This window comes from Labeo rohita, chromosome 16 (genome assembly GCF_022985175.1).
Source record: "Labeo rohita strain BAU-BD-2019 chromosome 16, IGBB_LRoh.1.0, whole genome shotgun sequence".
Lineage (NCBI taxonomy): Eukaryota > Metazoa > Chordata > Actinopteri > Cypriniformes > Cyprinidae > Labeo > Labeo rohita.
The window spans coordinates 30,379,963-30,401,485 of record NC_066884.1 but is presented as its reverse complement, the minus strand read 5'-3'; the positions used below and the strand labels follow the sequence as shown (position 1 = coordinate 30,401,485).

Genomic DNA, 21,523 nt, shown 5'->3' with positions numbered 1-21,523 from the left:
TTCTTCGGCTTCGTCGAGATCGCACCCTGGATTACAACGGCCACAAGGTGTATATCTTTCCGGATTATACCGCAGAAGTTATGGAAGAGCGAAGGGCATTCAGTGATGTGATGCATGAGCTGAGAGAGTTAATGGTGACACAGTCTCCGCTTTCCTGCTTGCCTCTGGATTCAGCACAATGGACAGTTCAAGACCTTCACTGACCCCGCAGAGGCTGCCAAATTTGTGGAGACCAGGCTAAGGCAGGAGAAGAAGAAAATGCGCAACACCAGTATGACAGTTAAAAGCACTTTTAATGACTATTGATATCCTACTGTTTTTGTTTTATTAAGAGTGTGTACAAAACACATTTACGTGGACGGCGCTATTGTTAATAGTTCTAGAACTTGAGATGTTTGTAATTTGGAAGTGGAGTTGAGCAGGAGCGCCAGTATCAGAGAGACTGGAGTTGGATCCTATTATTACTTGCATGCGAGTAGTGTTCTCAGGTCGAAGAGGGGACAAAGTGCTTCAATTCGGGGAAGCCAGATGTGGGAGGGGGTGGGTTGACTTTGTTCTAAGTCTGAAAGAGTTTTACATGTCGATCTTTTGTGTTCCCCCCAACAGATACGAATGTGAAGATGTGAAGATGAGATTTTACTCTCATGTTCACGAATCATACACTAGAATTGATTATTTTTTGTTAACGTCTGAACTGATTTCTAACATTAGTAATACTAAATATCATAATATATTAATATCGGATCATAGCCCAGTCACGCTCCAACTTAAAAATATTTTGCCGAAGCGAAATTACTGTTGGCATTTCTACACAATGTTAATCAAAGATTCAACTTTTATATCATATTTAACTGGATTTTTTTTTTTTTTTTACAACTAACAACAATGGAGAGGTTTCAGATTCAATCCTGTGGGATACTTTTAGAGCTGTAATGCGAGGTCATATCATATAATTTGAGTCATCCAAAAAACGTGCTTGGAATAGTCTGAAAATAGAGGAAACACTACCAGTATATGAACAAGCATATAGAGTGTCACTTTCAAATTCTGATTACAATAAAATTTTAAAATTAAAGTACGAGTATAATTCTATCTTGAATAGACAAAGTAACCTTCTCCTCAAACTTAAACAGAAAAAATTTTGAGTTGGGGGATAAACCTGGAAGGTTGCTCGCAAGGCAATTGAGGGGAGAACAGGCCAAGAAGGCAATTCATATGATCAAATCAAAAACAGCCAATTTAATAATTAATCCAAAAGAGATAAATCAATGTTTTAGGGAATTTTTTTCTGAATTATATACCTCTAAAGTTAAACATACAGACTCTAATTATGATAGTTTTTTTTTTTTTTTTTTTTTCCTAAATTAAGTCTTTCAAACCTTAATGAATCTTCTAGATCTGACCTAGAATCCGAACTCTCAATCGAAGAATTATTAAAGGCAATCCATGCTTTTCCATCTGGAAAAGCTGCAGGCCCGGATGGGTTCGGCTGTGAATTTTTTTTAAAGCTTTTGGTAAGAGACTGGCCCCTTGTATGCTGAGAATGCTACAGGATTCAATCCAGAAGAATAAACTTCCTGATTCTTTATATGATGCAAATATTTGTGTAGTTTTGAAAAAAGGGAAGCCTGGGACCGATCCAGCTAACTATAGACCCATTGCCCTCTTAAATTTGGATTAAAAAGCATTGACTAAAATATTGGCATCCAGGTTAGCTCAGCACATCTCAACAATTATTCATCCTGACCAAACTGGGTTTATTCCAGGTTCATTCTGTAATGTCCGCCTGCTTCTTAATATTTTATATACTGATCGCCAGTTAGCTAACGGTTCTGCTGCTGTTATCTCACTAGATGCTCAAAAAGCCTTAGATCAAACTGAATGGCCGTATATGTTTGAAGCACTAAAACAGTTTGAATTTGGGGATAGATTTATCAACTGGATCAAAATTGTTTATTTTTTTCCGTCTTCATCTATTCTGACCAATGATATTAGATCCAGCTCTTTTGAACTGCAACGGGGTGTACAACAGGGTGATCCCCTATCACCTCTTCTTTTTAACATTGCACTTGAACCATTAGCTGTAGGAATCAGAGCCCATCCACATATTCATGGTATCTCTCTGGGCAATGCTGAAAGTTTGATTAGTTTATATGCTGATGATCTTTTACTATGTGTTATGGATCCTGTTGTTTCCGTCCCTAAAATTTTAAGTTACATTGATACTTTAGCAAACTGTCAGGATACCCAATTAATTGGAATAAAAGTGAATTTATGCCCCTCACAAATAATTTAAGCGATACCTTTTTGAATAATATACCATTTAAAATAGCGAAGGATCACTTTACATATCTTGGCCTGAAAATTTCAAAGGACCCCGAATATTTGTTTAAATTAATTGTTTTTTTTAGACATGATTAACAAAGTCAGACTAAACACTGAAAGCTGGAAACTGCTTCCTTTATCACTAATCGGCCGTGTGAATGTGATAAAGATGGTTGTTCTCCCTAAGTTCTTATATCTCTTCCAAAATCTTCTGATTTATCTACCAGCAACTTGATTCGATTATTCTTTCATTTGTATGGAACTATAAAACACCTCGCACAGCAAAAGCCCACAAAAATCTACTGATTATGGAGGTCTTGGTCTTCCCATTTTTAAGCATTATTATTGGGCAGCCAATGCCAGGGCTCTCACTTTCTGGCAAAGGGGCATCCCAGATGATATGACTTCTGAGACCTCTCCATTATGGGTTTATGCAGAGGCTATGTCAGTGGTAGAGTCCTCTCTCCCAGCTTTACTTTTTACAGAGTATAAATCTATCAGTAAATTAGGAGGCAGTAATTTTGTGTTGAAAAATTTTGAATCAGATAAATAAATCTTATAATTTACCAAAAGTCTCAGCTTATACACCAATATCAAGCAATCACTCGGAGGAGAAAAGGTTTATGCTGTATAGAAGATCTCTATATAGATGATCAATTTGCATCTTTTTCACAACTTAAAGGTAAGTTTACACTCCCACAGTATCACTTTGTCCGTTATTTGCAAATTAGAAATTACGTAAAGAAAAATATTCCACAGTTTATAAAGAAACCTGAAAATCATGTAATTCACGATCTCTTATCGTCTAATCCTGAAACCAGACACTTGGTATCTTGCTTTATTCGTACTTTTGCAACATCAGTATTAGGGATGCAACAATACAGTTAGTCTACGGTTCGATACGTACCTCGGTTTTTGGTTCGGTTCTGATATCTTGCCACTTCAATGTTTTTTTGGTAACAAATTAACAAAATACTCCCGTAAACCTCTGTACACTGGAAAAAGCGTGGTTTAGTATACGTCTGCTTAATTCTTTTGAGAGAGGTATTATTTTTTTCAATTTTTACACAAAATAGAATGCGTAAAATTCATACTCGTACAAAAAAAAAAAAAAAAACACACAAATGTGTCAAAGAAGTAGCACTAATGACGTTCCCGTTCCAGTTTCTCTAATATGGATAAAAGCATCGTTATTGCTGTAACTGATTAAAAACAAGATATAACGTTAAACAGAATGACGAAATGTAAGGACAATAAACACTCGTCTGCAATAATATATGGTTTATCTGTATTCTTCAAGCCATCTCGTGCATTTTCATAAGCCACTGCTTATCGATTTAACGGTTACATAGAATATGAGTACAGAATTTATTGCCTCATTCTGTGATACGAATCCACATCATATCACATAAGGAAGTTATTTCAAACACTCGACTGATGTCGTGAATTAAAACCAAGTTATAATGTTTTTTATAACTTTTGTTTTTACAACTCTTTTGTTGGACAACAGGTTTAGAAAGGCTTATCACTGCATGTCATTAGAATGGAAGATGCTCTGCGTGTGTTGCTTTTTCAAATATAAGCGGGGAAGCGTTTCCTCATTTCAGCACGTAAAATTGCGGGCAAACATACAGCAAATTCCGAGAGAAATAAAACAAGGAAGTTATTTAAATGCAAAACCGAAAAACCGCAATTCACAAGCACGTATTGAACCATGGATGTCGTACCGAACGATTCGATATTACATTGAGTATTGTGACATCCCTAATCGGTAGGTACTAAGCACCAGTGTTCATTTTGACAGGCATTTTTGATTTAGTCTTAGTCTTTATATTGAGACTAAAACGCTTAATAGTCTTAGTCACATTTTAGTCATTTGAGTCTTTCATAGTTTTAGTCGACGAAAAGTCATTGCATTTTTGTCAACTTTTAGTCATTGCTTTTGGTCAAACTGAAGTTACCAGCATTTATTTTGGTAGCTATTTTAGTCTTCAAACAAAAATAATCATTAACTCTTTAGACAAAAATCAAAGCTTATGATAAATTTGAATCAAGGATTGAATTTGGGAAAACTTGAATAAATTGACAATTTTCATTTTTGGGTGAACTATCCCTTTAACAGTTTGGAAAATGGAGTACTTATTATACTTGTACTTTTACTTATTATTATATAATTATTATAATTATAGTTGTTAATTTATATTTATTTATATATATATATATATATATATATATATATGTATATATATAATTTTTGAAAAAGAGGCACAATAAGACAAATACACTAGAGATACAAATTAAACTCACTAAGCTATACATTTATTTAACATCTTTTGTTGGTTAACATTAATGACAGATAGGTATTTAATTAGGAATGCTGTCCCTTTAAGACGGAAGGCATGCATGTAATACTGACACATTCAGTTTTTACCCACCTGTTTATGTTTACTTAAGCCATAACTTACATAATTTACATGAGATATTCAACATAATAGACATTTGGACTACTGTGTCTGCATCTGAGCACTGAGAATTGATCGTGTGCTGTCAGAGAACAAAAGAAGTGGAGCCTGTGCAAGAGAGCGCGATTCTGGTGTGTGTCTATCAGCGCGATTCCGCCTATCCCGCCTTCACTAACTTTAAGTTAATCGACATTGAATTGCGACTAACGGGGAAAACGGGACATCCCTAGCACCTCAGGTGCTGCGGCCATTGTTTCAGGTCACAAATTTGCGTTTTGGTAGCCCATCTTTCCATTGCGGCTGCCATACTGAGACTAGACATGCAAGGGCCCATTATCCAATTGCAATCTAATGACAGAGACGCATATTTTGAAAGAGGACAGTAAGCCTGTAGGATGTATTTTCAATGCCCGGTAGTCCTTAAATAACATTTTCGCCCCGTCTCGTCTTGTTAACGAAGAGGCGGCATAAATTTCGTCATATTTTTTATCACCAGACATCAGTTTTATCTCGTCAACGTCTCGTCTTCGCCACAGTGCAATTATTTTACAATATATGTCTATTCCTGTCATAGGAATAATAATATAAAATTATTATTATTATAATATTCTAATTTGTTTGGCTTCCAAATTGACCAGTGTGAGTGTACTTTAGACTGAGACACTATATCACAACTGACTGAGTTCCCTGTAAACTTTAAGAACAAGTCAATTCACCAGATTTCTTTCTTTGTTTAGTTTGTACACTGACCTGTTTTGGAGCTCTTAATTTTTAACTCTCACAGTGCACCAGAGAGATGAATTTAACTTTAAAATGTACAAAATTTTCTCCTGGATTTTCTCCACACCCCCCTAGTGGGACCGAGGTCCACCACCACAGTCTCACAAAATTCTGTGGGAAACACTGATATATATATATATATATATATATATATTTTTTTTTTTTTTTTTTTTAATTATACTATATATATTTGTTAACTGAGGCAATCCAGGTTTTCTTTTTCTTTTCTTTCTTTTTTTTCTGTCTGTGGGTGTAAATATGTAAATATTTTGTTATCCTATGTTGGTTAATGTGTTGTTGTTTTTTTTTTGCATTTATGTTTGTTAATATAACTTACAAAACTTTAAATAAAATAATAATTTAAAAAAAAGTACCTTTGAGGGTAAGTGTCTTAGCCAAAAACAATGGTATAATGTTCATAGACTGTGTGGTGACACTTAAGCAACTCATCTGTTGCATTAAGCCACCAAAACATGAATATGAGACCAAATTAGAACACGTGTGGTGGCATTTTAAAAAGAGACAGAGACCTTCCTCCAGGCATTACTGGTTCAATAAATACTGGATTTCTTAAAAGCCTAAAGTACCTGCCTGCAATTGTTCATTTATTGAAAAGTATTTAATATTCCATACTAAATGCTGCAATATGCAGTTGTTGGTGCTGGCAACAAACATTAAACATAAGCATTCCTACTTACCAGGACATCCTAGAGATGAAGCATCCAAAAAACTGCTGGGCCAGAGCTTGAGCCAGACAGCGCCTGGTCAGAGGAGTCTGATCTATGATCATACCACTGTGCAGGAGGTTGGTACTAAAAAGGAGGAACGTCACAAACTCAAAATCGTGTTAACAAAATTCAGTTAACAAAACCTTAAATAATAATAAAAAATAAATAAATAACAAAACATAGCATTTACATGTGTAACTACATAAACATACCTGAAAATACTCATTGATGCATATGATGAGATCTGCACATAAGCCTCATCCACAAAGACAGTCTTGAAGCAAGAATAAGGGTAGCGGCAGGTCAGGATCTCCTCATAAAACTCAAAAATCTCATGCAAGTAGGACATGGTGTGCTTCAGCAAGGGCAGAAGCTGAGGCAGGCAAAAATGAGTCACCTGTGCAAACATAAGATATTTGATTTTTAACAGTTTAGTATGAATAAAGAAAGCTGCAATAAAAAAAATAAAAATAAAAAAAATAAAAAATAAAAAATCACAAAAACAAAACAAACAAACAAAAAAAAAACACTACCATCTTGGCCAACTTGTAAAAGGGAACTTCTTAAAATTGATAACAAAAAAGTATGTCTATACTGAGTATCTGATGCGTAAAAGTTAAATACTTTTTAACACCCTTTTCAGGACCTACATGACTGTGTACATCAGCTACAGAATGGATTGTGTTTATACATCAATTAACAACTTGATTCCTCTGGTTTCTGTGTAAATACAAAATCACCCTGTTAAACAGAGATATTCAAATAAAGAAATTTATTTTACCTTTTTACATTTTGATATTTAGAAAACTATAGCAGGCAAACTTCTACAGAGGTATGTGGGAGACTAAAGGAAATATATTTTTGGCATTACCATTTACTCCAACAATGAGAAAATAAAAATAAAAAAATCCACTAATAAAATGGTTGGTTGCAAAAAATAAAATAAAATACAAAAACAGAGCTAGAAGACAGACAGATGTTAAATTTACTATCACTCCCTCACTCCTAAATTTAACATCACTACCTCAGTACCTGTGTTAGAAACACCCTTGCAGCAGTGTTCACTACTTTATTAAATTTAATGCCAGAATAATATAACACAAAGTATTAGTTTTACAAAAAAAAAAAAATATATAGTTTTTTTTACATGGTAACACTTTAGATTAGGGAACAATATTTACTATTAACTAGTTCCTTATTAGCATGCATATTACTTGCATATTGGCTGTTTATTTATTTACTGAAGCATAATATTAAAGGTGCAATAAGTGATTTTTCAAAAATGCTGCTGGACATTGTTGATATTTGAAATCAACCCAAACAAACACAACCCTCTATTTATTGTTCCACCTCCAAAACACTCTACAATCCTAACTGCCCTGCTCAGAGTCAGTCTTGAACCCTGCACAAATAACTAGTTGGCCTCTGGCCCTGGAATGCAAGAGTGGATGTCTGTTTATCGTATGATAAAAAATAAAGCACAGATGATGAACAAATTGACAAGTAAACAAAACAAAACAAAAAAAAATGTTTGGAGTTGTTCACTTCGACTAACTTCCAAACAGCGTTTTTCAAATATCGCTTACTGCACCTTTAATGGTCTAATGCTCCATGCCCATATTCTAGATCCCTTAACCCCCATACTTAAACATAACTACTACAAACAACTACCTTACTCATAACCAATAAGCAGCAAATTGGTTTTAGGTTTACTCTAAATACTGAAGCCTGATTTGTTCACGTTTGTATAACTGCACAAACAAATAGTGCTTCAACCCACCAAAAGAGGTGGAGCTGACTGCTATATAAGTCGGCTCTAAGCACCATTTTGTACTCCTGAGAGGATCCTGACACTCCCCAATGAGTTGTCACGGGGTGGACAGCCAAATGATTTGCATCCTCACCAGGATGTGGAGAATCTTGGCTTAGAATTGTCGGCTCTGAAAGAGCCTGCCCGCAGCCACTGGGTTGTCGACAACGATCCTCCTGCCAGAGACCAGCACCATTCTGCCGCTCTTACCTCCATTGATGGCAATGAAGAAAAAACACTTGTGCTCGCTTTCCAGTTCCCTGCCTAACTCTGGGCTGCGGAAGCATTCTTCATGCTGGACCTGTCCTTCCAAACCAGCATAGGCCCATGCAAAGATCAGTACTGATTGGAAAGCCATTTCAGGTGTGTAAAATTAAGTTCAAAAGCAGCCATGGAAACAGTTCCTCTAATGAACAGAGAGGCAGGCTTTTATCACTGCTACTTCCTCGTTCCGAAGGAAGATGGCAGGCTCAGGCCCATTCTCGATCTCAGGCATCTGAAGCATGAGCTTATGAAACAGATCCTTGCACAAATATAATATAGCCTCTCATCACACACCATGCTTGAGATTCACGTTCAGAGGAGTAGCTTATAAATATACACTTTTATAAACTTTTATGAAGTGCGTGAACGTGGCTCTTTCCCCTCTGAGACATATGGGAATCCACAATACAAATTGCCTTGACAACTGGCTTATAGGGGTGTAGCATTAAATTGATTTGTGATTGCAATTTGTGATTGCAATTCTCTCTTGAATCGATTCTGAGCTTAGTTTTTAAACAGTAAATGGCACTGCATGCTTTAAAAACAGTACTCACTTGAACACACACACCACTTGAACTTAAAATAATCATTCGAAAAGGTTAAAGCGAACTACAAGAGTGTTCACAGTGGGCTTTGTTTACATACAAAAATGTCAAAAAAGCATAAAAGCTGAGGTGCAAGTACATTCAACCAGTTAAATTATACAGTTAAATGCACAAGTGCACTATTTGCATGTGCAGTTAAAAACTAGCCTAAAGCACCATCTGCTGTTCAAATTCTAGCTCAGAAATGATTCCAGTGCAGCTGGGGTTAAAAATGGCATTCGGAGATGACTTATGTAACAGTCGGCGCCTTTTGCTGGGTTGAAGTACCATTTGTTTGTGCAGCTACACGAATGTGAACAAATCAGTCTTCAGTATTCAGAGTAAACAGGAGTTACCCCATAGCGTTCCTAGACAACACTCGCTCCCTTATCTCGGGGAACCAAGGTTACTTTAGCAACCGAAGCATTTATTGTCAGAAAACTAATAATAGTAAAAATGCGTTCCCTAATCTAACATGTTACCACAAATATAATAACAATGTTAATAACAATCTATGGCTTTTGTTTCCTATTTAATATTTTGTCCACTATTACACTCTAAAATAAACAGATAGGAGCTGCAGCAAATAATGAATAGTCTTCTTGAATCTTGAAATGTGCATACAGAACAACCACTATATTTAATTAGTTAAAACACAGACTTTTCTGATTCAATAATTGCAATTCCAATTGTATTTATAATGAAATGCCCAGACAAAAAAAATTATATCTACATTCAATGACAAATATTAAATTGCAGTACCTTTAAAAAATGTTAAATGATCTATTCTATGTACCCTGCTACAGTCGAAGTTTTCAATGTATGAACTTCTCCAAACTATTAAAGTATGGATTTAAAACTAAAAATTACAGTAAATTACGTTTTCTCTTACACACACCTCATGCATGTAGGGGTCCACAAGAATCTCAAAGGGCCCCACAGCCAGGGAAATATTAGGGGCCGCAGTGGGGATGGGCAGCATGTAGTGGAAAGTTTTCTTGCGCATGTCGTGGGTATAGACTGTTTCCACTAGATCCCCACAGGACACTGCCACCATGGAAGCATCCACTGTGAACTCCAACTTCCATGTGCACAGCTCAGAGTAAGAGTCTACACATGGAAACCAGAACCTAGCAAAGATGATTTGGAAAGAATAATAATCAATACTAGAATTAACAACAATCAACCAATTAGTATTACACTCATACAGACAGGTGTATACATATTAAAAAATTAGATTAATAAATCAATCATTAAAAAAAAAACAATTAAATCAATAAAATAATTGCTGAAACAGGATTGTAAGTTATCACGATAATTTTTTTCATATCAGTCGATATCGATAATTATCACGATAAATGTCAAATCTTAATTTCTTTCCAGTTTAAAGGCAGATTTTTGCTCCAAAGTGGAAGTTGTAGAAGCCAGACCATTAATTTTCCTTAAAATAAATATCTAAATAGAAAAATTAATTTCTGCATGTTCTAATGAGTTATATTGTTTCAAATCAAGAAACAGGTTTGGGTTGTCTGATAATAATAATAATAATAATAATAATATCACTTTTTTGTCTCTTAGAAATGCACATTTGATAGTAGCTTGAGGATGCAGAGATAATTTTTTGTTCATTATCAATCAGTAACACCTGTAAAAATTGTAGCAATCTCAGTTTTATATTTTTAAATTTATTCTGACAGTTTTTTTTTTTTTTTTTTTTTTTTTTAATTAAGCATTGGTCTCCCATAGTAGCAAACATACATTTTAAATCATGATAAACACAGTTACAACCACACATAATGGTACCTCAATACCATGGTAAAAACATAACTACATGGTTTTATAGGTAGCCTAATTGTATGAAAAACGGTAGTCTAAAAACATTCAGAATAAATGTACACATGCTATAGCTTAATCATAAATACATACATACTATAATTACATACCATTACTCCTGTAATAAAATTCAATGTGAATATCCCACATTGCTGCCACAATACCATGGTGCAATGAGTTTTACTACAGTAAATCCATGGTAAACGATGGCGATGCATAGATTGAAAAGCCTTCTGACTGTCTTGTTGCACACAGCTTTAAACTAGTTTGAATCACAGAGTCATTTGTGCTCATCACTGAATTCAAGTGTTTCACACTGGATCTTACAGCGCTGTTTAGTGCTCGCGTAACAGAGTCGTTCACATATCGCATCTTTTGCATGCAGTGCAACGCGCTCGGTTTTTCCAGACGTGTACGCGCCGCATCGAGAATGCTCGCGCAGGGCCCAATAGGGTCTGGCTGCAGACATCTGCACCTGCACTCTCAGACACCTGCACTCTCAGACAACTGCACTTACGGAAGTGACGTCACTTGCAGTCGATTTTATTTTAACTTTATTTTAGTTATTTATTTATTTTTTTTAATTGAATCTCTCAACATTTTACAACAGTAGCAAGGTGGTGAAGACAAGAAAAAAGAAACTAAATTACAATGCCACTCGCAATCGCCACCTGCACTCTCTGCTACCTGCATGTCACTTGCAATCCACACCAATGGTGCGTGTCACCAATAGAGACAAGAGGCTGTGGTCGTTAAACGATTAAAACTAATTTAATGGCATAACGTACAGGGCCCTAACGTCATCTGTAGGAGATAAAAACAAGACCCGCAAATCCGTGGCCACAGAACAGCAGAATATGAACGTAATGCGCAAAGTCTCTCGTTAAGCTTTTACCTCCCATAGAAAACCATTAACACTTGATATGGCTTAATGTATTAAGATACATTAAGTGCCATTAAACGATCAAATTTGTAATATAGTTTATTAATTTAGTGTACTTCTATCAAGCATATGGCCATGAATACGCAAGCTTTCACTTTCATACTTGCCCAGCAAACGCTTAATGTGGCAAAACGGACTAAGATGATAAATACCAAATTCAGTATAAACCTTAATGTTGACAAAAGATATACCAGCAGATATGAACGCGCCATAAGAAAGGCATTATGTAATATTAAAAGGACCAACTCTCTATAGGCAAGCAGACGTGAACGCAATGCGTTAATAGACGTTTTCCTCCCACAGAAAATCACTATAAACAAAAGACAATAATATAAAACAGCTGTAGAGATTATTCTTTATGGGAAAACGCGAATGTACGCAGTGTTGCGTTTATTCTGGGCTCACCTGCCTGCTAGTTGTTTTAATAATGAATAGGAGCATATTGAGTTTAGTCTTTTTCATCTTAATCCGTTATGCCACATTATGCCACATTTTGCGAAGGAAAACACTATATAGCCTACATATACATTATATTAATAAACTGTATATCGAATTTGATCTTTTAATTGCATTTTAATACATTAAGCCATATTAAGTGTTAATCTACGGGAGGAAAACGCTTAACGAGAGACTTCATAATCTCTCGTTCATATTCTGTTTCATATTCATATTCGTTTATATTCTGCTGTTCTGTGGCCACGGATTTGCGGGTCTTGTTTTCATCTTCTACAGATGACTTGCAGGACCCTGTATGTTATGCTAAATTAGTTTTAATCGTTGAACGACCACAGCGTCTTGTCTCCATTGGCAACATGCACTATTTGTGTGGAAGTGTGCAAGTGACGTGCAGGTAGCAGAGAGTGCAGGTGGCGATTGCGAGTGACATTGTAATTTAGTTTCTTTTTTCTTGTCTTCACCACCTGGCTACTGTTGTAAAATGTTGTGAGATTCAATTAAAAAAAATAAATAACTAAAATAAAGTAAAAATAAAATCGACTGCAAGTGACGTCAATTCCGGAAGTGCAGTCGTCTGAGAGTGCAGGTGTCTGAGAGTGCAGGCGCAGATGTCTGCAGCCAGACCCTTCTCCACAGGGCGGCAGTTTGAACTTTGGTCCGAGCGGATAAACGGTCCGTGTGGCGCTATTCAAATGAGTCGCGCTGTTTTGTTCCGCTTTTGGCACATAAAAATTATATTGAACATTTATTGAACTCCTCATATCGTTTTATCGAGGAAAATTACATCGCGAAAATTATCGTTATCGAATTATTGCCCAGCCCTAATTGTAAGCTATAATAATTTTTCTGAATCAACACAATTCGGTAATCTTTGTGATGGCAGCCTAAATCTTTAAGCACAAACACTGTTTCGATTATCTTCCATGTCATGCATATGAATGTATGCAGCTTACCGTGTGCAATTCTGGTTGCCAAAGGAGAAAACATGGGCTGCTCTTTCTGCCATACTTCCTTCCACATCAGGTACCACAAAATGCAACCCTCCCTTTGGTTGGTCCAATGAAAATTCAATGTACACCTTCATAACTTTCATCTCTGCACACATACACCAAGATAGACTGATTATTATTTCTGAATAAAACTGGCTGATCAGTTTTAAGTTTCTGATCAGATCTTTCAGATTAGAACTTTTTTGACGCATTATTGAGAGGCATAGTGGGCACTTGTGATGTCAAAAGCACTGGCAGGTTATTTATTTTTTTCCAATGAAAAAATAAACGCACAATACCATTATTTTTGCATCTTCCAGTACATGTGACAGACTTCTCTGTGGTGACAGAAGCTCAGGCTTATCTGCCTCCATTTTTGAGTGCAACACCCACATCTCAAAATCCTACAAACATCCAATTCAAAGAACTAAGTCCCAGACCTATATTATTATTTTTTTTTTTTTCTTTTTTGATAGGGCTGGATGATATGGCGAAAATTTCTATCACAATATATATCTGAATTTCGGTCGATACTATACAATTCCAATATCGATATGAACAATATGAAAAAAAAAAGCCTCAGAAAAACTGCCAAAAATGCCCACAACAGAAGTCTGTATCTAACTTCTGAAAAATAAGTAAGTTAATATTCACATTTTATTTGTATTTAGCCCAGGGCCGGTTCTAGACAGGCACATATGGGGGGGCAGTCAGAAATGTGAAGGGGGCATCATGTGTACACATGTTCGAGCACTGTTTTTTTTCCCTGTGCTTATAGTAACAGTATTTTCCTTGCTGAATTGTGTTGTTAGCTGTGTCCAAAGCCTGGAGAAGTGGATTGCACTTTGTCAGGCCTCTACCTCCAGACCTGTCCAATTTGGGTGTCCCACTTGAAGACTAAGCTCCTGCTGGTATAGCTCTTAAGGTCACTGAGGCACGCAAACCCCCTGACCACAATAAGGTGGCAATCCCTCAGGGGGGAAACTGAAAAATAAAAATTAAATAAATAAAATAAAATAAAATATCCTTAATCCAGATTTTATCAATCAACAACATAACATTTATTTTAGCTGGGTGGTCTAATTCTCAAAAACGTTTAACCTAAAGTAAGACTTAACACTATTACTAGAATATTTACAAAACTGAAAGGTTAATAATAAAAAAAACTAAGTAAAAGCAGATGGGCTATAGAACAGATCATATTATGTTTTTTTTTATTCATTTTTTATATATATATATATATATATATATATATATATATATATATATATATATATATTTTTTTTTTTTTTTTATAAAAACGCTGCAGCTTCTTCAAAGTCTTTCCACTCCGTGACCACACTGAAATCCGACACAACACTACGTTAGCCTGCGTCTTGACTCATTTGCATACGGACGGTGATTGGATGTTTACCGAGGGCTAAGGGGAGGAGTGTGTGTGTGTGCGCGTGTGTGCGTGCGCTGCAGCCTGTGAATGAATACGCACAGCGGAGGGACAGAGACATGAGGAAAATCTAATACCGTATTGTGTAGTGTCCCTTTTTCGGCGGATTTTTCCGCTACCGCAGATCATTTTGTCAACTTGTAATATATTCATTTTGTGAGTATATTAACATGTGCTTTCTCAAGTTTTCAAAATTTTGATTTGAGGGGGCAAGACATTTATTTGAGGGGGCACTGCCCCCTCTTGCCCCTGCGTAGAACCGGCCTTGATTTAGCCTTCATACAAACATGAAATGGGAAATCACTGTCAAATAAACATAAGACTCTCAGACCTTATAAATATCAATATCAATCCATAACATAGGCTGTCATAGATTGAAACAAAAGTGCTTCAACCAGGATAAAGAATATAAAAAGTGCTCAGAGTTGCTGCAGAAAACAGAAAAAAAGAGTGAGCAACAACAAAAACATGTTGCTGGAGACAGGCTTATTGAAAATGCAAATGCATTCTCTGCCAGCAGAAGGCACTTTTGGAGTGGCAGAAACAGAGGTTTCCATGGTAATGCCTGTACACAAAGCAGCGCTTAGCTCATGAACCCTACTTTATCAGATAAAATGCAAATGCCATCGAAACTTTTCTGAAGACAGTCGGTTCCCTTCAAAAATTCATTCATATAAAACACCCACGCTGCATGTTGATATATATAAACAATAAATATAGATATTGAATTACTGTTCAGCCCTTTTTAATGTCGATAATCACTTGGATGTATGTGACAATATGAAAGAAAGGATTTGTCGCTACATCCCTTTCATCGACTTTATAGAGTGTTTCCAGTGAGGCTAGATGTTACTTAGCATGAGTGGTCAAATGTATCACTTAGATATTAGATATTCTGAATCAACATAATTCGGTAATCTTTGTGATGGCAGCCTAAATCTTTAACCACAAACACTGTTTCGATTATCTTCCATGTCATGCATATGACGCATATATATGCAAGATATTATGACGCAGTATAGTGCAATAGACCTGCTATTATTTTGTTCTTACTAATAATCAAAAAGTACTCTCCTTTTTCCTCTAGTGATTTGATTATGTAACTGTTCCAAAACAAACATTAATTTCTCTGTAATAAAAAAAAAAAAGTAACCAATTCATCAAGAAAATAAGTTCTTACAACCATTAGATCACAAAAGAATCAAGCCATAACTACTTCAAATCGACATGGAAACTTTAGTTTTCAACGCCACATTAAAACTTCATATTGGCTTGATTTACTCACCATCTCCTTGTTTCCAGAGCTCAGAAGGAACTTTAATGGAAAGTTCCCCATTTCCAGCATCTGGATCCACAGCACTTACAGCTGCTGTGTAGGCACTGGAGAAATAGTTCAGGTTCCTCCTGTTAACCACACAGTTATACAGAGAAAATTACTTTATGTGTCCATTTCCCACCCCAAATATAAAGTTCATAAGTATAACTGAGCTTACTGTTTGGATTCATGATGGCAGACCTCCAGCGTGGGGTCATTGTAAATGAATGGAGCCTCAAGATCATTCACTCTCACCCTGTAGATACGGCACTGCTTGCTGTTCAGTTTAATACGGTTCAGGTTCATCACTGTTGGAAAAATGGTCAGCTCCACATAACCCTATTCAAAGAGAATGAAGGGGTGGGGGGGATACATAAATCTACACAAAAGTGTTTTTTTTTTTTTTTTTTTTTAATAAGTCTGGCACATTTATTCAAATGCCACATTCAAAATATATTTCAACATATTTTATCAACATTTGTAAAAGGTCATTTGCTTATGTAAATATTAGCTTATGCAAAAAAAAAAAAAAAAAAAAAAAAAAAAATTAGCTTTGCACTAAACCTTCATGACATTTCTAATTATCAGACTGTATTATACTCTGTTCAGTATTATATAATGTTAATAAAGCTTTTAAAAGTCCAGTTCTCAAACTTCACGTTATTCTTTCAAAATACTGGATACCAAGTCTGCCTATTTCCCATTTTATGCTTCAAACATACATAATGTCCAGAACCTAAATTGAATCAGAATCAGAACATAAATGACTACTCACAATGACAGACTTCCTCTGAAAATTGATGTTGTTGATGCAGACAACCTGATGGGTTGTAAAAAGATAAACAGTAAAGTGTTAAATTCATGAGAAGGTAACTTATGATTTTAATAATTAGCCTGTTTTAGCATGTAAACACAAGTGCAATCATATTCATGCATGCGGTGAGAAGACTGTATCTGATACTTATAGTTTATATGGCCGTGGGCTTTCAAAGCCCTTGTCTTTCTTGCGGTTCATGCTGCTCTTCAGTTTATTCACTCAGAACCGGAGGTTCGGTTTCATCAAATCCTTAAGTTGTACTTTTTAAATCACTAAAGACAAGTTATTTCTTGATCAAAAATAGCTGCAGCCCATCTTGTATTCGTGAAATGACTGCGAAGCGTTAAAAAAATCACCAACATCCTTGTCTATTTTTTATAAAAGAAACAGAACTATCCTCCTGCATGTATTCAGCCATGTTGTTTGTAACCTTCGCCCTCCCGCGCTAATAGTTCCCGGATGTTCCTCAGTTACCTGTCTTCCTCAAGGGGGCGCTTTTTCTTCTTCTTCTTCTTCTTCTTCTTCTTCTTCTTGTTCTTGGTTTATTGGAACATTGCATCCCGTCTGACCACCGGTTATGCAGTTATGTGCGGTTATGCAGTTAGAGTTTATCTAAGTTCATTTCTTGTGTTGCCTGATACGTTGGTATTATGTTACTTGTTACTCTGCCCCAACTATTCCATCAGGGCTCCGGTGGGTGGCGCTGTGTGTTCAGCTCCCCTGCCCTCCACACTGATCCAGCGTGGGACAGCAGAGCAACTTTATCTTACTTAAATTATATTCTTATATGTAGTACTGTGCTATACATATACTTCATCAAAATCATATATCCTATTCTGTCATTATAAAATTAATCATAACCCAATAAATATCAAATGTCAATAAATATCATAATCCAACAAACTCCTTGCCACTCTTTTGTAATATTCTTCTGAACAAATGTTTTTATTTTTACTTTAAATAAAAGGTACATTAACATCTTTGTCACCTTATTTTTTATATATCCTAATGGTATTGAAAACATATTTGTCAAGCTGCCAGACATGACTGAATGTTACTGCTGTCCAATTAAAATGAAGAGACAGTATAATCTATTTTAATATAGTAGCCTACACAGACTAATCATTCCATAAAGAGACACTATAAAATAATAAAGTATTATGCATGGCCATTGTATAACTGTGCAGTCTATGTGAGCTGTTGGTGCTTAGGCTCACCACTTGAGGCTATATTTATGAATGTAAACACTAATTCAACAATATAAAAACAATAATAAATCTTTATAACACTTCCAACAGCTTTAACTATAAACATAATACATATACATTTTAATAATTGAACTATACAAATATTTTTGTGCACCATCTTTAAAATCAAGATTGATCCTTTGTGTACTTGTATTTTTAATATTCAGTAGAAAGTCATTATGTCAACAACTTATTCAAGGAGCATATGCATGTCCTTCATCTGAATGAAAACAGAGTTGTCAAAAAGCATCATTCATGTCCTCTGGAAATTTAGCCTTCAATAGCTTGTCCATCACCTTGTGCTCCATGCACAGTATTTTGACACATTTGCACACACTACTTGCTGGCTGTCTTCAAATCCACAGTGGATCAGTTCTTGAAATAAATAACAAATTATAACAAATGTAATAAACCAAAAACAATAATGTTAACATTGCATTAATGTTTTAAAAAAAAAACTCCAAGGAACTATATTTACTTTGTTGCTACACTTCCAAAAACACCTACCCCTCATGGCAATTGAAATGGTGTACTTTCCAACATAGGATACATGTTGTTACAGAGTGTCCCCGCAAAGCAGATGTGTGTGTGTGGTTCCCTTGTTGTGTTGTAATACATCAAATGACTGGCCTGAGCAAAATTTGTCCCATGAGCATAACAGCTTTTTGAATTAAAGCATATGATGCAGTTTCATGTTTTCCTTTGTCTTTGGAGTGTTACAAGCTGTCTCTGCACGTATAAGGTCTACAGTAAAGTTGCAAAGATTAAAGTTTCAAACCCAAAGAGGCTGTCTTTATAAAAGTTTAAAGACGTAAAACGGCTCATTTAAACACCCCCCTACATGTAGTATTGTTGCAGCTGCTGCCCAGTTGTGGAGATGCTGTGTGTTTTGTTGTGAAAGCTGAAGTACTTTGTTTGGTGTTCCAAATGAGTACACAACTAGAAATCAGTGCTTAAGTTATATTTACAACACTGTTCCAAAACAGTAAAATGCAAATATTCGAGTGGGTGCAGCACATTTTATGGAGGACTATTTCCTGAACCTGGGAGAGCAGCCTACAATGCTGGCTGTGCACACTATAAAGTGGGGTAGTTCCAGCTTTGCAAGGGCAGTCTGGCACTTCTGACTCACAGCCTGTAAGTACATTTTCATATTTAAAAAATTTGCTACTGGCTGGTCAAGTTTTGGGCAGTGTAGAGTAAGGCTTGTTGTTTGTCGTTTGCATGATCTGCTGGTGAAAAAAACATGCTGGTAGGTGTGGTGGATTTGGTTTGGAGTTCTTTGTTGATTGGATGGGCTGAGGTGTCGATCATCCATCGATTGCTTTGACCTGGCTAATGTGTTCTGTGTACAGATTGTAAGAGAGTGCAGTAAAAAAGGAAACTGTTCACGGCTAGCGGTCTCACTACGTTTATTGAATATAAATATAACATTTATCAGATAAACAGATAAAGAGGGCGCATGAACACAACAGTAGTTGATGTGTTTTGATGCTGGTTTAAGCTGGTCTTTTGCTGCTTTATGCTGGTCCTTAGCTGGTTTATGCTGGTCCTTTGCTAGTTATGTTTACTTGGCACAATGCAACGCGTAAAAAGACAGTATGAGTCATTATAATCAGTAATTATGTCCTCACTTGATGCAACAAATGCCTCATTTATAATGGGTTTTATTGTTTTTGTCTTATCGCCCCGGAACATGGCATCACAACATGGTGAGAGGCGTAACATTCACACGTTTGAGGTATTCGGCCAATCCCAATGCACTGGATAGTTGGCTAATCAGAGCACAACGTACTTTACAGAACAATGAGCTCTGTAAAAATTGATGCATTTCTGAAAGGCAGGGCAGAGAGGAGCAATAGTAATGTACAGTATGTGGAAAATAATGTTTGTTTGAGCCTCAAACCATGTAAACACATTGCATTACACCAAATACACAAAATAATGTTCTTTTTATCAACATCATTGAACTGAATTGAACTGAACTGAATTATGTCTACAGAAAGCCTCCATAAAACATGGAAATTTGACATGTCCGGGCATGTAGGGGCGCACAATATCCCTTATCGTTTGTCATATTAAAATAAAATTTTCACTTTAATTATTTTGATCTTGCTGGCTCCTCATTACAATTGAACGATAACTTTCTTACATGATAAACTCTTTTTCCCGCTCCTGTAAAAATATATGCTGTTTTTATATTGTTCGGTATTGTGGATTCCCTTTGTCTTTCTTGCCTTCCTTGGACTACCCGTGACAACTACTCTGACTACAAACTGATTATTAGGGTCGATAAAAACGCAGCTAGTGAGTGCAGTGCATTTTTACATTTGCATATTTCCCAACATTTTCATAGGCAGATGATTATAGCATTTTACTAGATTAATAATAAGACACATTTGTAAGTAGTTTCAATTTACACACTGGGTTGGAGCTCTTAATTTTGAACTCTCAAAGACTGATGAAGTTATGTAACTTTGAAATGTACAAAATGGGGGGAAATGCCTCTGGACACCCCTAGAAGAAGATTTCAAGATGACAACACAATGTTCTACAGACCCATGTTCTTGGACTCAGAGGTGTCAAAGTAACGCCTATATAAATCTGGTGGCAGTCAGGTGGTACAGCTTCACATGGTTCAAGTCATAGCTCTCAGAACATTCTGAGCTTACAAGTTCTAATTAGCATGTAAAGGTGTCAGGCATTCACCACAGCCACCCCCACCATCTACATCACAGCACACCCGCTCCCAATCACCTGATTACTGATTGCCATCACCTGATTCCACTTTGCTCCTTCCTATATAAGTCCTCAGAATTCAGTATCTCATCGTCTGGTCTACCATTCACACCCTGATGCTAGCGCCAGATCTCTTCTCATACTTTCAACTGGACTCTCCTGCAAACTACCTGAATTCCTCATTTCATTTTCCTACGGACTCATTTCATCAACTCAACTTATGCACAAACTTTCAGATAAGTATTCTATTTGCTCAACTCTTACTTGCACTCCAGAATATCATCACTGTCAATAAAACTCCCTGTTGGTTTGCACTTAATCTCTGTTTCTGGTCTTATCCTTGTAATAATGTGACAAAAGTCTTTGCCGTTGATAGTGTTGCCATAGAAACATAATTCAGCTTTGAGTAAAATGCCATGTGTTGTCATCTCAGAATTATGGTAACTACGAAGGCAGCTTAAGCCCCAAACTTTTACAAGGTCTTGCTTCACCCCTGCTGTATACATTGGATTCACTTGAATAATTTTAATGTGGTTGAAGTGTTAACTAATCAGTAGGAAAATGATTAAACTCTATTGGATCAGGACTCTGTATCTGCTAAATTTTGGCAAAATATTGATACTCAATATTCAGTGACTCGGACAGGGGGCACAGCATACTCAATCGGGACACCCCTAAAAATATATGATCAGCTCACAAATCTATTTTCTTTCCTGACTGTTTTTAGGGCATTGTTTTCATCTTGGATTTACTAAGCCAGTGGTGCTCAATTCTCAATGGAAACCAA

General features: G+C 36.1%; 1 protein-coding gene across 1 annotated transcript in view; it reads right to left on the bottom strand.

Annotated features, from left to right (window-relative positions):
* taf2 (TAF2 RNA polymerase II, TATA box binding protein (TBP)-associated factor) overlaps nt 1-17,205 on the bottom strand; it is a 71,281-nt gene extending 54,076 nt beyond the window's left edge. The window contains exons 1-8 of the mRNA XM_051132395.1: nt 16,899-17,205; nt 16,709-16,763; nt 16,112-16,272; nt 15,904-16,022; nt 13,139-13,280; nt 9,852-10,083; nt 6,508-6,692; nt 6,266-6,379 (exon numbers count right to left, since the gene is read on the bottom strand). Of these exons, the coding sequence (XP_050988352.1) occupies nt 6,266-6,379; nt 6,508-6,692; nt 9,852-10,083; nt 13,139-13,280; nt 15,904-16,022; nt 16,112-16,272; nt 16,709-16,763; nt 16,899-16,948 (1,058 nt within the window). The 5' untranslated portion in view covers nt 16,949-17,205. The remainder of the gene's footprint in view (nt 1-6,265; nt 6,380-6,507; nt 6,693-9,851; nt 10,084-13,138; nt 13,281-15,903; nt 16,023-16,111; nt 16,273-16,708; nt 16,764-16,898) is intronic.
* Between the last annotated feature and the right edge of the window lie 4,318 nt (nt 17,206-21,523).